General features: G+C 40.9%; 1 protein-coding gene across 2 annotated transcripts; it reads left to right on the top strand.

The window, feature by feature from the left end:
- Positions 1 to 255: 255 nt before the first annotated feature.
- rigi (RNA sensor RIG-I) lies at positions 256 to 17,814 on the top strand. Of its 2 annotated transcripts, none has more exons than XM_079478440.1 (19): positions 256 to 475; positions 2,879 to 3,010; positions 4,954 to 5,135; positions 5,209 to 5,353; positions 5,438 to 5,590; positions 5,679 to 5,774; positions 5,854 to 6,013; positions 6,117 to 6,366; positions 14,296 to 14,458; positions 14,541 to 14,642; positions 14,712 to 14,869; positions 15,028 to 15,163; positions 15,283 to 15,428; positions 15,498 to 15,594; positions 15,687 to 15,857; positions 15,943 to 16,091; positions 16,177 to 16,323; positions 16,449 to 16,610; positions 16,702 to 17,814. In XM_079478440.1, the coding sequence occupies exons 1-19, from the start codon at positions 370 to 372 to the stop codon at positions 16,852 to 16,854; spliced, it is 2,808 nt and encodes a 935-aa protein (XP_079334566.1). In that variant the 5' UTR covers positions 256 to 369; the 3' UTR covers positions 16,855 to 17,814. The 2 variants fall into 2 exon arrangements, with proteins under 2 accessions (XP_079334566.1, XP_079334567.1); XM_079478441.1 differs by lacking the exon at positions 256 to 475 and adding an exon at positions 496 to 704.
- Positions 17,815 to 20,279: the final 2,465 nt, after the last annotated feature.

The raw sequence follows: 20,279 nt of genomic DNA, 5'->3' as shown, positions 1-20,279 counted from the left end.
CATATGTGCGTGTTTTTGTTGTTTTTAGGCACATGGGTGTTTCTGAAGTCAAAAGATCTGGGCGAAGGTTTTGTTTTCTATTTCGGGAAAACATGAGTTAATTCCTGAGAAACATCAAGGGATTGCAGGAGAAATGTCAAAACTTTACTCAATGAACGATGCTTTTTGATATGTTTGCACAATAAAGCACTAGTCAGTCTAAACGGAGGGATTGATTATAATGGTTAAAGAGTCTCGAGCTCTATAAACGGCTTTTGTCTCCGTTTCGTCTCTGCCCGTTTACTTTCACTTTCGTTTCAGGATCATCTGTTGTGTTGTGAGATCAGACTCGATCAGTTTTCATCAGACCGGCGGTGAAGCAGCACAGAGATGTACAAACTGGAGAAAGAAAATTTAAAGCGCTACAGCAAATATTTCACGAAGATTTTACGACCATCAGTGATCAAAGTCTTCATGAGTGAATACCTGGAGAAAGGTGGGTGCGAATCTCTCAACACACACGGTACCGTGCTGACAGTCGTAACGAGTCTATATTTATCCCCTAAACCTAAAGATCGTTGAACATTTTCAAAAATGATCGTTCTGTACAATTTATAGGATTTTTTGCGTATGGGAACATCACTTGTGGTCCTTATGAGCTGGTGTGCATTCAGGTTTAAGTGCCCACACACACACTTGATGACGTTGACACTATATGAATGAAGGTGAGGATATCTGTTCTTCTTGAAACCCGTCAAATATGAGATGTTGGGTAATTCGTGTCATATATCACAGTATTCAAATATTACATCATGTTGTTATAACATATATATAACCAGTGGCGCAAAAAGTGGGTATGCGCTATATGCGGCGCAAAGGGGCGCGCCAACGCAATGGTTTAAAAGATTTGAAATAATAAGTTATATACATTTTATAAAATGTATATAAGTAATTGTATATATAAAAAGTTATATACATTTTTGAGGACTAACAGACGGCACCGGTGCCTTCATAAGATTCCATCATATCATTTATTTCGACATAGAAGGGTAATATCGCGAGTGGGCGGGGCGCCGTGAGTTACGTTAAGTACGCAGTAACGTCAGTGAGTTGTCGTTGAAATTTGAAATTGAAAAAGATGGATAAACCAAAAAAGCCTTCGGGGGCTAAAAATAGAAAAAGAAAGATGGAAAAAGGAGATGTCCTGTCGAGGGATGCGACAGCAGCTAAATACCTGGATGGTGAAAGGCTACAGGTTAGATTTAAAATGTGACGTCTATTCTTGCAAATACAATATTCATGTTAACAGACGTTAGCTAGCGACCGTGGAATCATGAATAGATTTGCTACCAAACTTGGAGGTTTGCAAATATAATAATTGACTGGCAAGTGTTTGCTAACTTAATGCAAAATAATGTTGCTGCTGATATCTACATTTATATTTTGGTTAAACCCTATTGTAGCAATGCCATGCATGACATATCTCAATTTTATTAAAGTAAAATAAGAACTGGTAAATATAAGGTAGCAGGCACAATAAATGACTAGAAGCTGGAAAACATTACTTATGCAATAAGGCTGGTTTATCATGGATTTTATTTTACCACTAGCTTCATGTTAGCTCAGCTGTGCTGTCAGACATACAGGCTACTTTACATCTGCTGGGTGACATGGAAGCTGCAAGGGCCACATAAAGATCTGTGCTATATGTGTATGTATGTATGTATATATATCAGCACAGACCTTTAAACAGAGAGAGATGTGACCCTGTAATTACTTTTCTATATGTATGTGTGTCATATTTGTACTTTTTAAAATCCCAAATGTTAATGTAATTTCAACAGCAGCACAACCTTACTGCATAATAGTTGTCTTATCTGATGCCATCCCTAGGCTGATTAAAACATTTAATTTAGGCTGCTATATTTAACAGCGAGTTCATTTTATTCAAGTGTGAGGATGGTGGATCAGGAAAGACAGGGGAAAGGAACAGGATTGGGTCTAACATTAGGTGGAAGTGTAAAGGGAGCTTGATACCAACTTGATACCAACAGATTAATTTCTTAATATTATGAATATGGCAAAGGTAGGGGTGTAATTGTTCACAAAATTCAGGGTTCGATACGATACACTTGTCATGTTTCGGTACTGATCGGTACGTTTTAGATACGGCAAAAAGAAAGAAATTTCCATGAATACATTTTTATATTTTTGTGTTCATATACCATATAATTATGGTAGGCTTACAGCAGCTGTCTGATATACTTTTAAAATAAACCTTTATTATTTCAAGCCCATACATGATGATGTCCGGCACACTTTTTTATTTAGGGGGGGCGCCAAAACTGTTTCTGCATACCCCCCTAACACTGAGTACTTGCGCCCCTGTATATAACTATATATTTTATAGCTAATACTAAAGCTTTTCTTTAAAAGTGTAGCTTCAAACTCTCACAGTAGATGTAAATATAGTGTGTGTGTGTACATATAATAGTCCATACATGTATAGATATGTTCTTAAGTGAAAACACAGACTACTAATAAATTATTTTTAAATATACATGTCTTCTGAATGAATGAATGTAAATGAATAAACCTCATTTATGTTTTGTTATAGGGGTATTCCCATGGGATGCTCTGTTTGAATCCTTTAGAAAACTGCATTAATTAATTTTGTGTATATTAAAAGGTGTTAGATAAAGGTGTACAGTTTGTGTACTGTAAGCTGTGGCTCCTTGACAGACCTGTTGATCAGGTTAACCAGACTTATTATATATTAAATAATGAAGGATTCATGAATTTACAGCACATGGTCCTGAGCCTCAAACTGCACTTCAGATCTCATCTCTGTGGCCGTTTGTTTAAATTAATAAATGTACATGTTGTTCTGTTGGTACAGAGATGGTGGAGGGGATTCTGTCTACAGAGGAGACGTCTGTCACTGTGGCTGTGAGGCTGTTGATCGATCAGATCTGTGATCTAGATACGCCAGGCTGGTTTCAGGCCTTCATTGACATTCTTCGGGCCTCAGGTGACTTCACACAAACACAACGCCACCGAAACAATCAAACCCACATTTAAAGATGAGCTGATGAAAGGTCTTTGGTGCAGGACTGTATTCTCAATGCAACTTTTATTTATATAGCACTTTTACTATGCAGCCAGCATGTAAACAGTGGCGAGGAAACCCAAAATCTCTGGAGAACCCAGAATCAGCCAGGGGAACCAGTTCTCCTCTGACACCACTGCTGCATCTCTACAAGCTCCACAGTGCTCACACAACTAGGCCAAATAAACCACAAAAATTACATAATTGTTAGATGATAGATTTAATGTTATCTAAATATTCAAATATCCAAGTGCAGTTGCTATTTTGTTGTGTAGTGGGGACACTCTTTCAGCTCCACCATCTTGACTGGTCACAGACCTCGGAACAATGAGATAAGACAACTGAGAGCAGAATGCCATTCTACAAGTGCATCAGTTGTTATAGGAAGTGTTCCTGGTTCTGGTTGATCTAAATAATGCAGCCTAATAATCCTTTAGAGGATAGGTATTATAGAAGTGTTGTGTACGCAAGGTTGAAGAGATGCGTCTTTATGTAATCTAGATATAAACTTTGGCCGCTAGATAGGAAAATGATCTCCCACCTGCACTTGATTTTGAAAGTTTATGTCAGTGCTGAAGTACTTGAGTCCGGCCTGGTACTTGAGTCCAGACTCGAGATGTTTTTCTATAGTCTTGGACTTGTCTTGGACTCGTTGGTATCTGCCGTCAGACTCATCTCCTCCTCTGTATTTTCTCCTTCAAACCAAACCATTGATGAAGCATATATGTTTGCTTTAGTTTGACTCTTGACTTGAAGTTAATTATCTTTCCTATTTGAGTAGTGATGGGTGTCAAGATGTAAAAAAGATGATAAATAATACTAAGTGATATTATACTAAATAACTGATTTGATGTTCTGGTTCACGAAGTTAAGAGACTGTGCCAAATTAAACTGTAACTGTGATACTGTGCCTCTACAATTCTATTTTAGCACAATGTTATAAATGACAATGAAAACCTAACGTTAAAACACAAGAATCGCAAGAATCAAGAACCCAACTAAAGAAAATACTGATCACAATAATGATGTTTGTTGAAACTTCTAAATTTTTTCAACATTAATTGCGGTGGCAAAAGTGAAGTTGATTCAATGCAGTTAACACTGACAGGTCAACAAGCAGAGAATTGTTGGCCAGAATGTGATTGTTACACTACAATACAAAGAGCGAAAATGTGAAGTTGCACTTCAGCTTTATTGCTATACCTAAAGTAAAGAAATTACCTAATTTGATCCGCTTTTTGATCATTACAAATAAACTATGCAGTCTTGATTTTTGAAGATGATTCTTTTTTCTGTCTCTGTCTGGACCGTCTCATGTGGACTCGGTCTTGACTTGGACTCTACTTGTCCTGGTCTTGTCTAACACTTGACACAGGTGGACTTGACTACAGCCCCAACTGTCCAGAGCCCAAAGAGCGTAGTGAACATGAGGGACTGTATGGTAGTAGAAGCTCATCAGGTACTGTGAAGCAAAACCGTGAAGGGCCGAATAGGTTACTTACTTTTACGTTGCTTAATAGGTAGCAAGAGCAATTTTGACAGAACCGGGCTTCTCTGCATTTGATTGTGACAGCATATGACGTTATTTAGACTGTATTCTTAAAATAAAAAAGCGGGTTTGCAGGTGTTTGCAACATGATTTTCAAATGACAGATTAGTATCGAATAAAGTGCCCAGATTCCTACCTGAGGATGAGGGTTTTATTGAGCACCCGTCAATAGTTAAGCAGTAACTATTGTGAATGTATAGTGAATGTGTATCCACACATCGGCTGACTTCTCGTGTTATTTGATATAATTGAAGGGGTTAATGAAGTGTGAATGGATGTTGTGTGTGGTGACGGCGTCTCTTTGTGTTGTGTGTAGAGTATACAGGTCTGTATGATGCTTTGACGGAGTGGGACTTCAGTAAGTTTGAAAGTCTGCATGAACACAGAAAACTTCTGGAGAAGATCGAACCGTCCATCACCAAACACATGAAGCCCAGCGAGCTGCTTACACACATGAGTGACACACTCAAAACAAAAGAGTGTGAGGAGATCCGAGCGGTGAGACACACACACACGTCACTATCATCTCAAACACACACCAGCACATGTTACATCTGTGTGTATGTCTCAGGTGGAGACGCAGCGCGGTCTTATTGCCGCCAGTGAGATCATGGTGAAGTGTCTCCTGCGTTCAGATCAACACAACTGGTTTAAAGTGCTGAAGATGGCTCTGCACCAGTGTGATTTAACTCAAGCTTTACAACTGCTGGAGCCAAGTAAATTATTTTTTCTCTTCATATGCATCTTCATCCATCTTTACAGTTTCTGTGATGATGATTTGACTTACGTTTATCCTACAGATGGAGATGGGAAGGTTGTGAATGCACAGGATGAGGACATGGACACCTCGATCTCAGAAACCATTACAACTGTGGTTCAGTATCAAGAAGACGGCGAAAGTGACGATACTCTGCTAAAGAGCGCCAATAACATCAATGTCCCGGAGACATCAGGTACAGAGCCCAGGCCGTGATAACCACACTTGACAAACTCTTACTTGCGGTCTCTGCTCACCTGCTGTGACCTTTGACCTGTCTGCAGGGGTCGGGGGAGGTGAGAGGAAACTCAGGGAGTATCAGAAGGAGCTGAGTGCTGCGGCCGTTAACGGACAGAACACCATCATCTGTGCTCCTACAGGTACATGACACGTCACAATAACACATCAGTAATCGTCTTCATCATCAGTTGGGTGAAAAGTCCTTTCTGTTTCCTTCAGGATGTGGAAAAACTGTTGTGGCTTTGGCAATCTGTGAGAATCACCTGAAACGGTTCACTGGCAGGGCAAAGGTCGTCTTCTTGGCAACAAAGGTTGATGTATATGAACAGCAGCACAAACTTTTTAAGGAGCACTTCTCCTGCAAGGACCCCAGCATAAGGTATCTCTCTCTCTTTCTCTCTCTCTCTCTCACACACGCACACATCAGTGTGTAAATATGCCTCACAACTACATGTGTGATGATGTGTGTTTGTGTTCTTCAGGGTGACGGGGATGTGTGGTGATATGGAGGGTGTGTCTGTGCTCTGTTGCATTGAGAATTATGACATTGTGGTAATGACAGCTCAGATTCTGGTCAACGCTCTTAACAGTGGAGAGGTGGCGTCTCTCGAGCTGTTAACACTTATCCTGTTGGACGAGTGTCATAACACTACTGGAAAACACCCGTACAACAACATCATGACCCGTTACCTGGACACCAAACTCACCAGCAGAACACACTCTCTGCCACAGGTACCACACCACACTGTTCTCTTTTACACTGTTCTGTTCAACACTGTTCTCTTCCACACTGTACCCTTCAACACTGTACTCTTCAACACTGTACTCTTCAACACTGTACCCTTCAACACTGTACTCTTCAACACTGTACTCTTCAACACTGTACTCTTCAACACTGTACTCTTCAACACTGTACTCTTCAACACTGTACTCTTCAACACTGTACTCATCAACACTGTTCTCTTCCACACTGTTCTCTTCAACACTGTACCCTTCCACACTGTTCTCATCAACACTGTTCTCTTCCACACTGTACTCTTCAACACTGTTCTCCACACTGTTCTCTTCCACACTGTTCTCTTCCACACTGTTCTCCTCCACACTGTTCTCTTCCACACTGTTCTCTTCCACACTGTACTCTTCCACACTGTTCTCTTCCACACTGTTCTCTTCCACACTGTTCTCCACACTGTTCTCTTCCACACTGTTCTCTTCCACACTGTTCTCTTCCACACTGTACTCTTCCACACTGTTCTCTTCCACACTGTTCTCTTCCACACTGTTCTCCACACTGTTCTCTTCCACACTGTTCTCTTCCACACTGTTCTCTTCCACACTGTTCTCTTCCACACTGTTCTCTTCCACACTGTTCTCCTCCACACTGTTCTCATCAACACTGTACTCTTCAACACTGTACTCTTCAACACTGTTCTCTTCCACACTGTTCTCTTCCACACTGTTCTCTTCCACACTGTTCTCTTCCACACTGTTCTCCTCCACACTGTTCTCATCAACACTGTTCTCTTCCACACTGTTCTCTTCCACACTGTTCTCCTCCACACTGTTCTCATCAACACTGTTCTCCTCCACACTGTTCTCTTCAACACTGTTCTCTTCCACACTGTTCTCATCAACACTGTACTCTTCCACACTGTACCCTTCAACACTGTACTCTTCAACACTGTACTCTTCAACACTGTACTCTTCAACACTGTTCTCTTCCACACTGTTCTCTTCCACACTGTTCTCCTCCACACTGTTCTCATCCACACTGTTCTCCTCCACACTGTTCTCATCAACACTGTACTCTTCAACACTGTACTCTTCAAGACTGTACTCTTCCACACTGTTCTCTTCCACACTGTTCTCCTCCACACTGTTCTCATCAACACTGTACTCTTCAACACTGTACTCTTCAACACTGTACTCTTCAACACTGTACTCTTCAACACTGTACTCTTCAACACTGTACTCTTCAACACTGTACTCTTCAACACTGTACTCTTCAACACTGTACTCTTCAACACTGTACTCTTCAACACTGTACTCTTCAACACTATTCTCTTCCACACTGTTCTCTTCCACACTGTTCTCCTCCACACTGTTCTCATCAACACTGTTCTCTTCCACACTGTTCTCTTCAACACTGTACCCTTCCACACTGTTCTCATCAACACTGTTCTCTTCCACACTGTACTCTTCAACACTGTTCTCCACACTGTTCTCTTCCACGCTGTTCTCTTCCACACTGTTCTCCTCCACACTGTTCTCTTCCACACTGTTCTCTTCCACACTGTACTCTTCCACACTGTTCTCTTCCACACTGTTCTCTTCCACACTGTTCTCTTCCACACTGTTCTCTTCCACACTGTTCTCTTCCACACTGTTCTCCTCCACACTGTTCTCATCAACACTGTACTCTTCAACACTGTACTCTTCAACACTGTTCTCTTCCACACTGTTCTCTTCCACACTGTTCTCTTCCACACTGTTCTCTTCCACACTGTTCTCCTCCACACTGTTCTCATCAACACTGTTCTCTTCCACACTGTTCTCTTCCACACTGTTCTCCTCCACACTGTTCTCATCAACACTGTTCTCCTCCACACTGTTCTCTTCAACACTGTTCTCTTCCACACTGTTCTCATCAACACTGTACTCTTCCACACTGTACCCTTCAACACTGTACTCTTCAACACTGTACTCTTCAACACTGTACTCTTCAACACTGTTCTCTTCCACACTGTTCTCTTCCACACTGTTCTCCTCCACACTGTTCTCATCCACACTGTTCTCCTCCACACTGTTCTCATCAACACTGTACTCTTCAACACTGTACTCTTCAAGACTGTACTCTTCCACACTGTTCTCTTCCACACTGTTCTCCTCCACACTGTTCTCATCAACACTGTACTCTTCAACACTGTACTCTTCCACACTGTTCTCTTCCACACTGTTCTCCTCCACACTGTACTCTTCAACACTGTACTCTTCAACACTGTACTCTTCCACACTGTTCTCTTCCACACTGTTCTCCTCCACACTGTTCTCATCAACACTGTTCTCTTCCACACTGTTCTCCTCCACACTGTTCTCTTCCACACTGTTCTCTTCCACACTGTTCTCCTCCACACTGTACTCTTCAACACTGTACTCATAAACACTGTACTCTTCAACACTGTTCTCCTCCACACTGTTCTCATCAACACTGTTCTCTTCCACACTGTACTCTTCCACACTGTACTCTTCAACACTGTACTCTTCAACACTGTAGTCTTCAACACTGTACTCTTCAACACTGTTCTCTTCCACACTGTTCTCCTCCACACTGTACTCTTCAACACTGTACTCATAAACACTGTACTCTTCAACACTGTTCTCCTCCACACTGTTCTCATCAACACTGTTCTCTTCCACACTGTACTCTTCCACACTGTACTCTTCAACACTGTACTCTTCAACACTGTAGTCTTCAACACTGTACTCTTCCACACTGTTCTCTTCCACACTGTTCTCCTCCACACTGTTCTCATCAACACTGTTCTCTTCCACACTGTTCTCTTCCACACTGTTCTCATCAACACTGTTCTCTTCCACACTGTTCTCATCAACACTGTTCTCTTCCACACTGTTCTCATCAACACTGTTCTCTTCCACACTGTTCTCTTCCACACTGTTCTCCTCCACACTGTACTCATCAACACTGTTCTCATCAACACTGTTCTCATCAACACTGTTCTCTTCCACACTGTTCTCATCAACACTGTTCTCATCAACACTGTTCTCTTCCACACTGTTCTCTTCCACACTGTTCTCTTCCACACTGTTCTCATCAACACTGTTCTCTTCCACACTGTTCTCCACACTGTTCTCTTCCACACTGTTCTCTTCCACACTGTTCTCTTCCACACTGTTCTCCTCCACACTGTTCTCATCAACACTGTTCTCTTCCACACTGTTCTCTTCCACACTGTTCTCCTCCACACTGTTCTCATCAACACTGTTCTCCTCCACACTGTTCTCTTCAACACTGTTCTCTTCCACACTGTTCTCTTCCACACTGTTCTCTTCCACACTGTTCTCTTCCACACTGTTCTCCTCCACACTGTACTCATCAACACTGTTCTCATCAACACTGTTCTCATCAACACTGTTCTCTTCCACACTGTTCTCTTCCACACTGTTCTCTTCCACACTGTTCTCTTCCACACTGTTCTCTTCCACACTGTTCTCCACACTGTTCTCTTCCACACTGTTCTCTTCCACACTGTTCTCTTCCACACTGTTCTCCTCCACACTGTTCTCATCAACACTGTTCTCTTCCACACTGTTCTCTTCCACACTGTTCTCCTCCACACTGTTCTCATCAACACTGTTCTCCTCCACACTGTTCTCTTCAACACTGTTCTCTTCCACACTGTTCTCTTCCACACTGTTCTCTTCCACACTGTTCTCTTCCACACTGTTCTCCTCCACACTGTTCTCATCAACACTGTTCTCTTCCACACTGTTCTCTTCCACACTGTTCTCCTCCACACTGTTCTCATCAACACTGTTCTCCTCCACACTGTTCTCTTCAACACTGTTCTCTTCCACACTGTACTCTTCAACACTGTACTCTTCAACACTGTACTCTTCAACACTGTACTCTTCAACACTGTTCTCTTCCACACTGTTCTCTTCCACACTGTTCTCCTCCACACTGTTCTCATCCACACTGTTCTCCTCCACACTGTTCTCATCAACACTGTACTCTTCAACACTGTACTCTTCAAGACTGTACTCTTCCACACTGTTCTCTTCCACACTGTTCTCCTCCACACTGTTCTCATCAACACTGTACTCTTCAACACTGTACTCTTCAACACTGTACTCTTCCACACTGTTCTCTTCCACACTGTTCTCCTCCACACTGTTCTCATCAACACTGTTCTCTTCCACACTGTTCTCCTCCACACTGTTCTCTTCCACACTGTTCTCTTCCACACTGTTCTCCTCCACACTGTACTCTTCAACACTGTACTCATAAACACTGTACTCTTCAACACTGTTCTCCTCCACACTGTTCTCATCAACACTGTTCTCTTCCACACTGTACTCTTCCACACTGTACTCTTCAACACTGTACTCTTCAACACTGTAGTCTTCAACACTGTACTCTTCAACACTGTACTCTTCCACACTGTTCTCTTCCACACTGTTCTCCTCCACACTGTTCTCATCAACACTGTTCTCTTCCACACTGTTCTCTTCCACACTGTTCTCATCAACACTGTTCTCTTCCACACTGTTCTCATCAACACTGTTCTCTTCCACACTGTTCTCATCAACACTGTTCTCTTCCACACTGTTCTCTTCCACACTGTTCTCCTCCACACTGTACTCATCAACACTGTTCTCTTCCACACTGTTCTCTTCCACACTGTTCTCTTCCACACTGTTCTCTTCCACACTGTTCTCCTCCACACTGTACTCTTCAACACTGTACTCATAAACACTGTACTCTTCAACACTGTTCTCCTCCACACTGTTCTCATCAACACTGTTCTCTTCCACACTGTACTCTTCCACACTGTACTCTTCAACACTGTACTCTTCAACACTGTACTCTTCAACACTGTACTCTTCAACACTGTACTCTTCCACACTGTTCTCTTCCACACTGTTCTCCTCCACACTGTTCTCATCAACACTGTTCTCTTCCACACTGTTCTCTTCCACACTGTTCTCTTCCACACTGTTCTCCTCCACACTGTTCTCATCAACACTGTACTCTTCAACACTGTACTCTTCAACACTGTTCTCATCAACACTGTACTCTTCAACACTGTTCTCTTCCACACTGTTCTCTTCCACACTGTACTCATCAACACTGTTCTCTTCAACACTGTTCTCTTCCACACTGTACTCATCAACACTGTTCTCATCAACACTGTTCTCTTCCACACTGTTCTCTTCCACACTGTTCTCATCAACACTGTTCTCTTCCACACTGTACTCTTCCACACTGTTCTCTTCCACACTGTTCTCTTCCACACTGTTCTCCTCCACACTGTTCTCATCAACACTGTTCTCATCAACACTGTTCTCTTCCACACTGTTCTATTCCACACTGTTCTATTCCACACTGTACTCATCAACACTGTACTCCTCCACACTGTTCTCATCAACACTGTACTCTTCAACACTGTACTCTTCCACACTGTTCTCTTCAACACTGTACTCTTCCACACTGTTCTCTTCCACACTGTTCTCCTCCACACTGTTCTCATCAACACTGTACTCTTCAACACTGTTCTCATCAACACTGTTCTCTTCCACACTGTTCTCTTCCACACTGTTCTCTTCCACACTGTTCTCTTCCACACTGTTCTCTTCCACACTGTACTCATCAACACTGTACTCCTCCACACTGTTCTCATCAACACTGTACTCTTCAACACTGTACTCTTCCACACTGTTCTCTTCCACACTGTTCTCCTCCACACTGTTCTCATCAACACTGTACTCTTCAACACTGTTCTCATCAACACTGTTCTCTTCCACACTGTTCTCTTCCACACTGTTCTCTTCCACACTGTTCTCTTCCACACTGTTCTCTTCCACACTGTTCTCTTCCACACTGTACTCATCAACACTGTTCTCTTCAACACTGTACTCTTCAACACTGTTCTCTTCAACACTGTTCTCATCAACACTGTACTCTTCAACACTGTACTCTTCAACACTGTACTCTTCCACACTGTTCTATTCCACACTGTTCTCTTCCACACTGTACTCTTCAACACTGTACTCTTCCACACTGTTCTCTTCCACACTGTTCTCTTCCACACTGTTCTCCTCCACACTGTTCTCATCAACACTGTACTCTTCCACACTGTACCCTTCAACACTGTACTCTTCAACACTGTACTCTTCCACACTGTTCTCTTCCACACTGTTCTCCTCCACACTGTTCTCATCAACACTGTACTCTTCAACACTGTTCTCATCAACACTGTTCTCTTCCACACTGTTCTCCTCCACACTGTTCTCATCAACACTGTACTCTTCCACACTGTACCCTTCAACACTGTACTCTTCCACACTGTTCTCTTCCACACTGTTCTCTTCCACACTGTTCTCTTCCACACTGTTCTCATCAACACTGTACTCTTCAACACTGTTCTCATCAACACTGTACTCTTCAACACTGTTCTCCTCCACACTGTTCTCTTCCACACTGTTCTCTTCCACATTGTTCTCTTCCACACTGTTCTCTTCCACACTGTTCTCATCAACACTGTACTCTTCCACACTGTACCCTTCAACACTGTACTCTTCAACACTGTACTCTTCAACACTGTACTCTTCCACACTGTTCTCTTCCACACTGTACTCTTCAACACTGTACTCATCAACACTGTACTCTTCCACACTGTACTCTTCCACACTGTACTCTTCAACACTGTACTCTTCAACACTGTACTCTTCAACACTGTACTCTTCCACACTGTTCTCATCAACACTGTTCTCTTCCACACTGTTCTCATCAACACTGTTCTCTTCCACACTGTTCTCTTCCACACTGTTCTCTTCCACACTGTTCTCTTCCACACTGTTCTCTTCCACACTGTTCTCATCAACACTGTACTCTTCAACACTGTACCCTTCAACACTGTACTCTTCAACACTGTACTCTTCAACACTGTTCTCATCAACACTGTTCTCTTCCACACTGTTCTCATCAACACTGTACTCTTCAACACTGTACCCTTCAACACTGTACTCTTCAACACTGTACTCTTCAACACTGTTCTCATCAACACTGTTCTCTTCCACACTGTTCTCATCAACACTGTTCTCCTCCACACTGTTCTCATCAACACTGTTCTCATCAACACTGTACTCATCAACACTGTTCTCATCAACACTGTACTCATCAACACTGTTCTCATCAACACTGTACTCTTCAACACTGTACTCTTCAACACTGTACTCTTCAACACTGTACTCTTCAACACTGTACTCTTCAACACTGTACCCTTCAACACTGTACTCTTCAACACTGTTCTCATCAACACTGTACTCATCAACACTGTTCTCATCAACACTGTACTCTTCAACACTGTACTCTTCAACACTGTTCTCCTCCACACTGTTCTCATCAACACTGTACTCTTCCACACTGTACCCTTCAACACTGTACTCTTCAACACTGTACTCTTCCACACTGTTCTCTTCCACACTGTTCTCCTCCACACTGTTCTCATCAACACTGTACTCTTCAACACTGTTCTCATCAACACTGTTCTCTTCCACACTGTTCTCCTCCACACTGTTCTCTTCCACACTGTTCTCTTCCACACTGTTCTCTTCCACACTGTTCTCTTCCACACTGTACTCATCAACACTGTACTCCTCCACACTGTTCTCATCAACACTGTACTCTTCAACACTGTTCAACACTTTTTTAAAACTTTTCTGTTCCACTGTGTTCTCTTCTGTTCCACCCTATTATCTTCTGTTCCACACTGTTCTGTTCAACACTTTCTTGTTCAACTCTGTTATCTTCTGTTCAACACTGTTCAGTTCAACACTTGTTTAAAATGCAAATTTGGTTTAATTTAGTAAATTTTGTGTTGTATTCTGTTGGTTCATAAATTTGTCTATGTATCTCAGGTCGTGGGATTGACAGCATCAGTTGGCATTGGAAATTTCAAGAGTCTGCTGGAGGCTGAGAGCAATATCTTACAGCTGTGTGCCAACCTGGACACCAGGGTCATCACCACGGTTACCAAACACCTGGATGAGCTCAGATCTTATGTGCACACACCTGAGAAACGTCAGTATTACACAAACACACACAGGTGTATTTGTTAATAATTGGATGATTATTAACACTATGATGTTTGTGTTTATGTCAGAGTTTTTTGATGTTCCTCAGCGCACTTCTGATCCGTTCATCACAATCATCAAACAAATCATGAGTCAAATTGAGCAGCTGGCCCAGAACACCTACAGCATTGGTACATAAGCTTCACATCTATACACACATACTGCAGAGACACACACTAACACACACGTGTGTTTTACAGGGGGCCTGTCAAACCTTCAGAACCGTGATTACGGCTCTCAGGTGTATGAGCAGTGGATCGTCTCTGTTCAGAAGAGCTGCAAGGTTCTACAGATGGAGAATCCAGAAGAGGAAAGCAGAATCTGCAGAGCGCTCTACAACTACACTGAACATCTGCGGGTGACTCACACATTCATACACTCTTCACAAAAGTCATAAACACTTCATTCATTTTTTAACAAAATACTAACCAATCAAATCAAACTGCATTATTGTACATGTTCCATATTATTGTGTCTGTATATCTGCCTGTTAAACATTTTTTCATTTGCTGTCAGAAATATAATGACGCTCTGATCATCACCGAGGACGCCCGGACTAAAGATGCTCTGGATTATCTGGATGGGTTTTTTGAACAAGTCCGAAATGCCGGCTATGGCGAAACTGAGAGGAAACTCACCGAGTTCTTTGACAGTAAAGAATTTTAATGTTTATTTTTTACCCTTCTTTGCCATAAATCAACAATATATGTTATTATACATTTAGATTGAAATTAAATATCAGTTGGTCTCAGGTCAGTCTTATTGAATCAGGTCAGAGGTCACAGTTGCTGGATTTGGCCACAAACGGACAGCAGAACCCGAAACTAGAGGAGCTGAAGTACATTCTGGAGGAGGAATATCACAGCAACCCTCAGACCCGAACGGTCCTGTTCGTCAGGACACGAGCCCTCGCTGATGTGAGTCTGAGACCACACACACACACACACACACTGTTCACACGCTCAAGTTGATTGTGTGTTTTTCAGGCCATGAAGAAATGGATTGATGACACAGATTCACTGAGTTTCCTGAATCCTGGAGTTCTGATTGGAAAAGGACGCAAATCCAACAGTAACAGCTCAGGTGAGAATCCACACACACACATTCATGTAAATGGAGTGTATAGTTCTTGTGTGTGTAGTGCAGTCTGCTGTGATGTTGTTGTTGTTGTACAGGAATGACTCTGAACAATATGAAGGGTGTTCTGGAGTCTTTTAAGAGCTCGGATAACAATAAGATTCTCATCGCCACATCTGTCGCTGATGAGGGTATCGATATCCCACAATGCAACCTGGTGCTCATGTATGAGTATGTGGGTAATGTGGTGAAGATGGTCCAAGTAAGAGGTAACAAACACACACACACACACTTTTTTTCCAAAATAAAGTTGTAAGATCTGTCCCATCATGCCCATCTGTGTGTGTTGTGTAGGTCGTGGTCGGGCGCAGGACAGTCGATGTTACCTCATCTCCAGCTGTAAGGAGCGCATTGAGAAGGAGAAGATGAACATGTCTAAGGAGAAGATGGTGGAGGAAGCCGTCGCACGTCTGCAGAGCAGCCCGACTACAATCAGCAGCAAGGTTCTGCTCCGCCACCACATGTCTTACACATCTTCCTTCGTCTGAAATGACACATGACTCTTTACACACGTGTGTGTTTGTTCAGGTGGACATGCTACAGAAAGAAGATAAAGTCCGGAGAGATCACATCAGATCCAGTCCTGACAAACCAAAAACGCAGGCCACCTATGAGTTGCTCTGTGGCAAATGTAAGACGTTTGCATGTCTGAGTGACGACCTCAGAGTCGTACAGGTATGATAAAAACTGTAAGAACACTCCTCTGTTTCTTTACTAATGTCAGAAATGTGTCACCACATGACCTTCTGTAGTCCTGGACCTGCGTTTGTCATCATGTTGTTCTTTTGTGTTCTCTGCAGGCGAGTCATCACATTGTTCTGGATCATTCCATCTTCAAACGCTGTATAACAGAACCTCATAAAAAGCCCAAAACCTTTGATGGTATCTGTAAGAAGGAGAAGCTGCTGTGTAGCAACTGCAAATATGACTGGGGGATCATCGTCTCTTACCTCAACATACAGGTAACACACACACAAACTCAGCATATCGTCCTGCCTTCTTATGTTTAGTGTAGATGTCATGAAGGGTTAAATGGCTGTTGTGTTTTTTCAGGATCTGCCGGTGCTAAAGATCGAGAGTTTCACCCTGCAGGACCGTAACACTCAGAAACAGTCCTACTTCAGGAGATGGCGCGATGTGACGTTTGCTATACGAGAGTTTGAAGTCACAGAGATCACTCCAGAATCATGGCCATTAAGAGAATGAGTGACATACGTACAGAGATCAACACTGAACACTGCCAGGATAAAGACAACAGACAGTAGATTAGAAACATTTCATAATAACCTAATAATAGTTACTTTTCACCAAACAATAACTGCAAAAGATATATTAAAAATATACATGAACAATTCTTTTGTAGTTGTATAATATTATTTTTAGAATTATATCCTTGATAGTAATGTACATGTACACATATTTTAATGAAAATCTTCGTAGAGTATTTGAGCAGCAAATAAATCAAAATGAATGAATTAAAATAAATGATTTGTCTTTACAGTAATCTTTTATTAGGAGCGTGTACTGAAACTTTAAATAAAATAAAAAATGTGCCTATGTCATGAATACATTTATTTAATCTGATTTATTTTTACCAATTGTTCTAAAATCTGTGGTTCTTTTATTTGATAGCATCATGAGCAAGGTTGTATTAGTTTACTTACATTAAAACGTTTAAGTGGTTTTGTTTATTGAAATCAAATAAAAGATTGGCCTAAACATTATGGAGAATAAAACATAAACAAACAAAAAATTTAAATGTTGCTTTAGAAATAAACTGAAATACTTAAATAATAAACAACTAAAATGAATTAACAACATGTTTGAATATTTAACAATTACATTAAAAATAAAAATCTAAAAATAAAAGCAAATTTAAACGTTACTTAATAAAAATGTATAAATAAAGTTAATGAATAAAAATGAAATAAAACTAAAATCTTAACTATAATAACTGTCATTTTCAGTCACTAAAGTCTTTCCGGAGAGATCGTGAGAATTTGAGAATATTGTCCTGGCCAAAATTACGAAAAATATGTATTTATTATTTAACATTATTTATCTCAGTAGTTCTCATTACGGTTTTGCACATGAATGCATGTTTTAGTTCAATGTGAATTTAGGAAATGACTATATAGAACAATAAAAATGAATGAAATGTGTTTAATTTTCTTGAAAATAATGTATCAGTGTAAAAATCTTAATGTGTTTAAAACATGCATTACAAAACAAAGCAAGATTTGTTGTTTGATTTTAGGTTGAAATGAGATCTGGATGTGATTTCATGACGTTCACCCTCGAGCTGTTGAATCCAATCAGAACTGAATATTTCACAAACATGATTTCAGTTCTGAATCTGCATTTAGATAATATATTTCAGTCTGTGATATGATATTATATGTGATGTTTTTAATGATAAACATCTTGCAGGTTATTTATATATAATGCATGAATATTTGAAAACACAAAGCAGTGTGCTTAAAAATATATTTATTTATTCATGTATATTTTAACACCCTGCTTTGTGTATAAAAAACATTCATGCATTTTCCAGCTTACTGAAAAAAGGTTCAAAATGAAATAGAATAAATCAATGTAATATTTATACAATTTTTCAGTCGACTCTGAGCCCTGGAGAATATGTCTTTGTCCCTCACACACACACACACACACACACACACGTTCAGACGTTGTGTGTGTGATGTAAATCACGGGCGAGAGTGAAGGCATCTCACAACCCCTCCCTCCTTCTAGAACACAGGACTTCATGTCATTGTAATTCATGTTGCCTAGCAACATGGGAGCCGTCATAGAGGCCCAACAATAAAGAGATGACATGTACAGTGATGTGCTGAGCGCTTTAACGCCGAGATATGCCTCCGCCATCTTTACCCCGCTCATCTGAGCTCGGAGGAAGCAATGAAACCCACAGCGACTGACATCTTACCACGTCCCTCCTGTTGAGTCCGCCACACATTCAACAAAAGATACCGTACAGGTGCAGAGAAACCAAAACAGCACAAACAAAAGAGCCAGACGGCCAGTCACACTTCAAAAGGATCACATTTAATGAACAAGTCTCTTATTCATCAAGACAGTGAGGTGTCACAACAGCAATAAACAAAGTTCATTTCTTTAAGTCTTTAGTTAAAAACAAAACACTTTTCTACCCATGCAACAGAAAGGTGGTTTAAAGGGACAGTTCAGACAAAAATATCAATTGTGTCATCATTTATTCCTCCTCATGTGCTTCTATAAACTTGTACGTGTCTCGTTTATTTCCTCAATGGGGTTCAGTGTTGTTTGATGATCAACATTCTTCAAATATATTCTTTTTTGTTCGGAAGAAGAGAGAAACTCATACAGGTTTGACACGGCACGAGGGCGAACAAATTATTATTCACTCACGTTCATGAAGCACTTTTTAAAATAATAAAGAAATAGTCCTTTCAAAGACTTTTACACAATATTAAAAAGTCATATTTCAAGCTTTGCACGAGGAACAGACTGAAATGTAAGTTAATTTATTTCTTGTTAATCATCTCAGATGGACTGTTTGTGTCGTTCATATGATTTCTTCAGTGTATTTTGGTCTGTTCTTTATGTAAAGCTCTCAAATGGCTTTCGATGACTTGGAATAAAGCGGATGAATGGTTTGGACATTTATGGGTGTTTTGTTTTTCGTCATTTTGGGGGATGAAAACAGTCCCGAGTCACTTTCATTATATGAAAATGTTTCTTGTACAAATTCCCAGTTTGTGTTCCAGAAAAGAACGTCACATGAGTGAATTATGACAAAAGTGACATTTTTGCGCAAACTCTTCCCTTCAGACACGGACGAGATCCTGATACGACTGAAATCAAGTCTCTGTTTCTCTACGTCTGTCGGTGTTCGGGTGAGTTGAGGTCAGTGAGTCTCTCCGCTGCTGAACGACCTCTGTGCCACAGTGAGTCCTGAGGGGAAGGGTAGAAAGCGAGGGCGAGTCCCTGATCGCGGGGGGATTGTAGGGTTATGACCTGCAGTTCTTCAGTGATGTGATTTGTTTTTCAGAAGAACCAGCGGAAGGTGTCGGCCGCTCCTGCTGATGGTGCTCTCTGAGCGAAGAGAACACAAGAAACAAAATGTAAGAATTTCTGCACACAGCTCAGTTTAGCTCATTGAGATGTCATCATTAATGTCAATCTTATGAGCTTTACACAGCTACTGAGAGCCAGAAACTGAGGATACCTGTCACCGTTTACTAATCTAATTATACTACATATTTCTTCTTTCAGATCAGAGTTATTTTTGTTTTACTGTAGTTTTATTTTATACGTTTTTTCGGTTTAGATTTGATTATGCGCTAATGACATTTTTTTATACTGGAATTTATGTTTAGTTTATTTATGTTTTGATTGGTCAATCATTTAATGCCTCAACTTTGTTTCGGATTCATTTCATTTCAAATTTTGTTTAATTTTGAATGAACAAAATGTTTTCGTCATTTTGCCTTTAGTAAATGCTAATAATCCTGACACTGATATACTTTTTGGGTGAATGATAATTCTGACCATAACGTCAGCATGTATTTGTCGTATATAGAATTCTAGAAAGCACTATTATTATTGTCCTTTGTTGCGTTGTTCCCCTT

Source organism: Barbatula barbatula, assembly GCF_947034865.1.
Source record: "Barbatula barbatula genome assembly, chromosome: 17".
NCBI lineage: Eukaryota > Metazoa > Chordata > Actinopteri > Cypriniformes > Nemacheilidae > Barbatula > Barbatula barbatula.
The sequence above is the reverse complement of the archived record's forward strand: the minus strand, read 5'-3'. Positions and strand labels throughout refer to the sequence as shown.

Excerpts from the sequence above, each read along its gene's own strand:
- rigi (XM_079478440.1), top strand. The coding sequence starts at position 370 with ATGTACAAACTGGAGAAAGAAAATTTAAAGCGCTACAGCAAATATTTC. Across the intron at positions 5,591-5,678 it reads CAATGTCCCGGAGACATCAG|GGGTCGGGGGAGGTGAGAGG; the intron begins GTACAGAGCCCA and ends ACCTGTCTGCAG. Across the intron at positions 14,870-15,027 it reads ACTACACTGAACATCTGCGG|AAATATAATGACGCTCTGAT; the intron begins GTGACTCACACA and ends ATTTGCTGTCAG.